At 39.7% G+C, this 7,758-nt stretch overlaps 1 protein-coding gene across 2 annotated transcripts; it reads left to right on the top strand.

The window, feature by feature from the left end:
- The first annotated feature begins 1,807 nt into the window (after positions 1 to 1,807).
- Positions 1,808 to 7,041, top strand: LOC113144227 (C-type lectin domain family 4 member M-like). Of its 2 annotated transcripts, XM_026330103.1 has the most exons (8): positions 1,808 to 1,963; positions 2,100 to 2,197; positions 2,462 to 2,563; positions 2,744 to 3,009; positions 3,556 to 3,715; positions 3,814 to 3,956; positions 4,142 to 4,251; positions 4,727 to 7,041. In XM_026330103.1, exons 2-8 carry the CDS (start codon positions 2,125 to 2,127, stop codon positions 4,860 to 4,862), a joined length of 990 nt encoding a protein of 329 aa, XP_026185888.1. In that variant the 5' UTR covers positions 1,808 to 1,963; positions 2,100 to 2,124; the 3' UTR covers positions 4,863 to 7,041. The 2 variants fall into 2 exon arrangements, with proteins under 2 accessions (XP_026185888.1, XP_026185886.1); XM_026330101.1 differs by having other exon boundaries at positions 2,744 to 3,715.
- Positions 7,042 to 7,758: the final 717 nt, after the last annotated feature.

The following is a 7,758-nucleotide window of genomic DNA, read 5'->3' on the forward strand; positions in this document are numbered from 1 at the left end:
CATGAGGCTCTGAAGACTTTAAATTGCCAGTTTATTTATTTTAAAGACCACAACATTGCAGTGTTTTTGCAGACTTGCATGTTTAAAACCTGGCTGCAGTTTGTATGGAGCTTCTTATGTGAATATTCAGCTAAGTGCAGCTTTTGTCAGACAGATATTTCTCTTTCAGTGACCTGAACATTCAATTTGAACAGTGTCTGTATATGCGTGTGTGTGTGTGTGTGTGTATTTTTATAGAAGGACTTGAATGACTTCCCATCTGTCCTCGGTTTGAATTTTAGGCCATGAAGGATGACTGGCAGATTTTCTACTTGTCTGTTCATCCACGATGACATTTTGGTGCTCTGTGTGTTTTTACCTGCACTGCAAACATGTTTTAACAGCTTAATGGCTGCATGTGATAAGACCCAGACTGGATTTATTTGGCCTTCAATCAAGCTATGCAAATATTGCTTCTTATAGCATGAGGTATGATTGTGAATTGTGATTATGACGGACATTTTAGGTAATGTCAATAAGGAGCACTCTATTTGTCATTTGTCATAGTATTGGCCCCTGATTCCTCTACTCTGCTGGTCTGCTGCAGTTTGAAAATAGGCCTTGGTTTGACTTTGCACTTGGCTTTTATTTGTTTTTTAGATTATAGTGGCTTAGCACTGTTAGTGCATTTATTTATATGAAATCTGTTGTCTTTGTCTGTTGCTCGAAAAACCTCAATAAATTTATTTGCCATACAATGTATTAGTCATGTTCCTCTCTGAGACTCTCGCGATGAGGGACTTTTCATTCTCAGACTGTTGCATGTTGCATCCACCTTACAACTATGCAGTGAATTATAGTGTGTGTAACTGCCATCATGAACAGCAAAGCTTTAATTCAGCATTCATCACAATCTAATCTCTGCGAAACAATTCGAACAGTTCAGTCAGCAGCTGTCCTGACAGCCTGATCCCCCCCCTCCCTGCTGCTGTCTCATGCAACAGTGAGGAAAATCCAAACATCAACTACGAGGAGGTTTGGCACATGTCAACATGACAAGCATTTCTGTCAGTTTGGAAATTTTGACAAATTACACATTTTTGTGGTCATGTTTCTCTGCATCTTTTCCCTGCATTTTGTTCCAGCTGCCACTAAGGCTCATGTCTGTGCTGCAGCTGTATCAAAACAGTCCTCGTGCAGACAGCTTCTAAATGCTTTAAGTGCAGCATTACGTGTGTTGCCATGTCTGTGACTTGTGAATTGTTCAGGTAAATAAAAAGACAAGAATTGAAACATTTTTGGTTGCATGTTTCAAAGACATTAAGATTAAGATTAATGACCATTTCACCCAAACCACAGTCTTTTTCCTAAACATACCCATGTAGTTGTAATGCAGGAAGCCAACCTGTTTACTAATGCTTTCTCAATTACCGTTTGCTGAAAGGTTAAAAGCTACAAACGAAGGGGGTTTTTGAAGTTGTTTGACCGACAGTCACTTCACATGGAGGATGCTGGCAACTTAAAGTCTTAACTCAAAGTCAGCGTGAAGGAGGATGGATATCTGATCAAACTGAACAAACTCTGCATCCTTCTGTTTTAATCTGTCAGTAATTCAAAAACACAAACAATTTTTATCCTAAAAACAACAGATTTTACTAAAGAAGGTGACAGTACCCTTAAATGTGCCTGGGTGGTGTCCGTCCGTCCTCTGCTGCGTTGGCATTCTTGAAATTTGCAGTTCTCATTTGACTTCAGTGGGAAGTTGATCTGTGGGAAAAGGGAACAGAAAAAGAGAGAGAGAGGTGAGAACAAACTATCCAAGGTTAAATCCCACATTTGATGACATGGGTAAAAACAGCATCCTGTTTTTTGCACAATAAATAAATTTGCATTAACATACAGTACATGCATTTTTGCTTTGAACTCACCATCAGCTGTGAACACAGGCTTACTGATACTGACTTTTTACCGTCTCGCACTGCAGGTAAGTGCATGTTTTACACTCAGATGACTGTACTTCATTATAACATACTGACTTAAAAAAATAAAAGACTTCTTTAGGGCAGTTTATGACTATAACCTATTTGTGCATTCGTGGCTTTATACATATCTCCAAACAGGGAAGACGGTGAAACCATCGCCAGAATGGATTCAATGGAAATCGATGACAACATAGAGCCATACAAGAGCCTCACAATGGATGGCCTCATTACCCGAGGTACAGTATCACAAACAGAATATTAAATATAACAAATAAATGCAGTTTGCTTTGGGAACCTGTCCTGACTTAGCTGAATTATCTAAAAGTTGTTTCCACACTTAATCTAAATTCAATATTGTGAGGCAATGCAGCCGTACAGTAACACAAGTGTATTAAGTATAATTACACATTAAAAGAAGCTGTAGCTCCATATGTGACTTATTTAGTTTAAATGAAAAGAAAGTGCCTACTACAGTAACTACTTTCTTTCTTTTGATTCAGTGGATTTCCAGCAACAAAAGCGTCCGTCCAGACGTGCGACTGTGTGTCTCTTCTTACTGTGTGCTGTCCTGCTCGCTGGCAATATTGCACAGATCATCTACTGTATGTAAAATATAAATTACTTATTTTAGCCATCGTCGCTTGCTCTTTAATTTTTGAGAAACCAATTGTAGCTCATGTCGTATGTAAGAATGGTCCTGATCCTCATGATATTTTTGAGCACTAGTAATTTAAATACAAATACTTTAGGGAATAATTTTTCTTTTTTTTGCCATTTCACAGACAGAATAATCCCCAATTCTGCATCAGCAGACCCAACCAAGGCCAACACCCTAACCCAAGGGAATGAACATCTCCAAAATGAGAGCGACATCCAGTCGACAGAAAGAGACCAACTGCAGATGAATTACGACTCTTTAAATGAAGAAAGACAACAATTAGAGGCAAGACTGAGTAACCTGACCGAGAGTTACAGTTCTCTGACGACTGAAAGAGATGCACTCAAGGCCAGTTTCAACAATGTGAAAAACGAAAGAGACCAGCTACAAGTAAGTTTCAGCACTTTAAAACAGCAGAGCAATCAGTTAGAGTCAAACTATAATGACACACAGAGAGCTCTTCAGGTGTTACAGCTCGACCACAACAATCTGACAGCAAGTAAACATCAGCTACAGACCGAACACAATAACCTGCAAAGAGAAAAGGAAGAGTTACAGACTCGTTTTCATGCAATGGTAACAAACAGAGATGAGTTACAGAGAAATCTCTCTTCACTGAGGAGGGACAAGGACCAGTTACAGAGTAACTACAACACCCTAAATACAAATACACGTCTGCTTCAGATCAGCTACAATTCAATGCGAAAAGACAAAGAGCAGCTGCAGACGAGATATAATACTCTGAAAAAGGAAAAGGAGCAGTTACAGACCAAACACAATAACCTGCAAAGAGAAAAAGAAGAGTTACAGACTCGTTTTCATGCAATGGTAACAAACAGAGATGAGTTACAGAACAATTTGACTTCACTGAGGATGGACAAGGACCAGTTGCAGAGTAACTACAGCACCCTAAATACAAATACACGTCTGCTTCAGATCAGCTACGATTCACTGTGGAAAGACAAAGAGCAGCTGCAGACAAGATATAATACTTTGACAAAGGAAAAGGAGCAGTTACAGACCAAACACAGCAGCTTGGCAGCAGATAGACAGAATTTACAGGAGAAGGTCGACAAGATGACGATTAAAATCAGAGGTAAGACTTTTCCCTTAAAGGTTTAATGTATTTAGTTTACAATTATGAGCTGCGTCTTGGCATTTGTTATATTTCGTTCCTTTCCATGTTCTTGGAAGGCATGCACTGTCAGACAGACTGGAGGAAGTTAGATACCAGCTGTTATTTCCTTTCGACCACAAAGAAAAACTGGACAGAAAGCCGAAAAGACTGCATCGCCCGGGGAGGAGATCTGGTCGTCATAGACAGCTGGGATGAACAGGTGAGAGAGAAGCTGAGGAGGATCAAACCAGATGTGGAGTCTACTGGGATAATCAGGATGTTTAGCTGTTATAGCCTTTACCATGTGACCCAATCATAAACATCATAACTAAAGGAAAACTTAAGAAATGACTCTGTGAAATGTAAATATTTGTCTTCTAATCTTCTTCTGTGCTACGCTAACAGGTGTTCCTCAATGGGCTACTGCAAACCCACCAAAATGCCTGGATTGGTCTGAGTGACGCTCTTAATGAGGGGACTTGGACGTGGGTGGACAAGACCCCAGTCACCACAACGTAAGTGTTAACTAACGGACTGTAAAACCATTTCTTAATAACACAGTATCTACTGTACAAAGATCACCAGTGATTTCTATCAGGTGTTTTATTAAAGATGGAGATCTGCAGAGGCTCATGTAAACCGAAGCCAAAACACAGTTTAGTTTCTATCCTTGAATCAAGGCAATGCTAGAAAAAGTGGAGGACAGTTTTGAATGAATATTTCCACCAGGCACTGCACAGTCACCTTCAAGATCAGGAGGTGCTGTCAGACAGAGAACTCATGCAAAGAGGCACTGATTTCAGCAACATTCATTATCTTTGTAGCATTTTAAAGCATACAGGTGTGGGGGTTGGAGATGAGATTAATGAGAATACATTAAAAAAAAAAAAATCATAGGAGACGTCTGGATTCAATCCTTTCAGTTCCAGTTTGTAACATAAGCTTCAGGGCTGAGCAGCTGAGTGTAAAACGTATATGTTGTACTGGCAGGTACTGGCAGGTTGGGCAGCCCAACAACTTCAGTGGGGGCCAAGATTGTGGAGAAATTGTAAGGAAATCATCCGCAACGCAGACTTGGAACGATGACGGCTGCTTTGCTCAACAGACGTGGATCTGTGAGAATTAAGATCTCAGTGATTTGTTACTGTTACTGAAGGAAAAATGGATAAGTCTGATGAGATTCCTTCAGTTTTGCCTTCGACAAATCTCATAAAAAGACCAAAACCAATGAGTCAATACTACAAACAAGTCGAAAACAAGATCTGTGTTGTTAAAGTCTTACAGCTCAATCATAGTGTAAAATCAACTAAAACACAGCACTGCAGCACCGTTTTTGAGGCAGTCCCCCACACACAAGCCCTGCTGTCTCAGCCATGTATTCATCCACAGCCGGAGTCCCAAAAAATGCATTTTCCTCTTGTGTTTAAATGATATTTGGTATTAAATACAAAGCCCAGCTGTTTAAAAGACTCACATCTTCACTAGGAACCAGTGACTTTGGGGTTGAGGGCCACTAACAGAATCAGAAAGTACTGAAAGATGCACATGTGGTTGATTTTGGCCTGTTTGTAAGATTTGATGTCAGCAATTAAAACCTATATGACTGTCAACCTAACACATCAATGACTGTAGATAAAAAATCCTGTTTTGGTCTGTTTTTCACTCCAACACAAAGAATGTAAGTAGAATTTGCATGTAAAATGGAAAGTGCAACCATCTCTTATCAGGAACAATTCAGAGAACAACATTTCAAATGAGTTTTAAAACATTCATGTACTGTTTTTAATCTTTTTTCTATTTCTGGCAGCTTTAAGGGGAAACATGCACAAGTTTGTTGAGCATCTCTTCGTCACATATACAGTACAATCTGCCTAAAGCTTTGATGCATGTCACTGATAATATTCATCCTTTCATTTAGCTGATGATTTTTGTTTTAACTAATGAAATGTTCATTTCTTGATTGCATAAGACATATTTCACTCTTTGTTTGGATATTGCTGCCTGTGTGATTATTTAATACGTATGAAAACTTGTGTATATTGATAATAATGCATGTTTCAAAAGACAAGCATGCATCACCTGAACATATGGATGTAATTATTCACTCTTCCACTTTGTATTGATTACACAAGTGATGATTACACATTAGATGCCAGTAAAAATCCAACTTCCTGGCACAGACGCCTGCTCTCCTTTGTGAAATAAGCTTCTGTTGCCTAGAAACATTTCCTTTCTCCTTCGCCATGGGCAGACTCGCTCGGCAATCAGGGTACATTTTGATACCAAGTCTGCTCACCGAGGAAGGCATTAACTGGAACGACTGTGGTTGTTTGTTCTATTTGTACATGTCGATCAAAAAGGTGATTATTGACGGTGGTGCACATGCAGCTGAGGGACAAAGCGAAGGAGAACGTGTTGCAGAAAAACAAAGTCGTCAGTGTTGACGTGTCAACCTGTACACACTGGGTGGATCACTGGAGCGATGAAGCTGAGGACAAAAATCCCACAGGCCTGGTACTGGTATGTCCATAAGAAGAAACAGGTGTGCCTCTCTGTCACCATATAGAACTATTCTAACAATGAAGTGTGAAGGGTTGCATTTACCTTGGATTGCTTCACATCATACAGGTGTCCACCCCCACGTGTCACCCTGCTGCACCTTCACCTGATGGCACTGACACCTACAGCATCAAGTGCTGACCATGCTCTCTACCCCAGCAGCAGACTGCATCTTACATAACATAGCGTCGGAAGAAAACACAGCACAGTATTTTAAAATCACCAACATGTGAGATGTGTACAGCGCAGATGTACTCAGTGGCTCGTTTTGGGTGTGGGCTGCTCTTGAAAAAGGCATCTCGACCATTAATTGGACTAAGCCTTTTCATCCCCACAGGGATGACTTCGATCCAAACCGTCTGTGGTTGGGTGGCGAGATGGGGCTCCCCCCACGACGCGGGGGAACGATGAAGTCACACTTTTTGCTGCCTGACTAAAAATAAAAGATCAAGGAGCCACAGCCAGACATGTTGGTCTGGTTAAACTCACGGAGCAGAAAAAGAGTCGAGTTGAAAGGGTTCTGCATTTGCATTAGCCTGATGACCTAATGGGTTGAAATAAGTGAGGTTACTTTCCCAATTAAAGAGCAGCACAGTCTAAATGGCCACACATGAGACATTAGAAGTGGGATTGGAATTTGAATGTATAAACCATAATGACAAAGCTACAGCTAACAATGCATATCCACATGGTTATGAACAGCACTTCAAACACTGGTCAATTAATAAAATAGCAAACTAGTTAAATTTAACGGGCAATTATTTTGAAAAAAAAATAACTAACTGTCTATGACATCTGACTCCAGGTTCCTAAAAAAAAAAAAAATCTGAATTTGCAAGTTTTAGCAGTAAACTGCACATAATGTGCTAATGTTTACCAAATGCATGTACGTGCTTCACTCTGTTACATCCTTTTAATTACATAGACCAAATGGGACATTTGCCATCAGCACATAAACTTTCCCATAGTAGTTAAACCCAAATCAACCTAAAAAAAAAACTGTCAACCACACACATCACAGTCAAGCCTGCAGAACTACATACAAAGTTAAATTTTCCATTTCTACTGAACTAAACAAAGGCCAGACTATTATCTGTTACTGATGCCATTCCTGTTTTTGTTGAATGGTGTGAAAGGGATTCTAGTTAAAGTACGAGACAAATGGTTTAGCCTGGCCCGGATACAAGATTTAAAGCAGATTACTGGGCTTCTGATTGAGACACATAAAAATATGCAGTCTGATGTGTTCAAGCATGCAATAATTACAGTACATGAGCTCCCTGACTGATACAACCTGAAACAATTAATAATGAATCCTTGATAACACTTTATTATGAGACTGTATAATAAGACGTTCTAATACAGTAAAGTAAAAAGCTGGTTTTCATGGCTTTTAGTTCAAACCTTGAATAAAGTGGCATTTAGAAGACACATTCCTGCTGCCGCTGGCATGAACTGTAATC

Source organism: Mastacembelus armatus, chromosome 10 (genome assembly GCF_900324485.2).
Source record: "Mastacembelus armatus chromosome 10, fMasArm1.2, whole genome shotgun sequence".
Taxonomy (NCBI): Eukaryota; Metazoa; Chordata; class Actinopteri; order Synbranchiformes; family Mastacembelidae; genus Mastacembelus; species Mastacembelus armatus.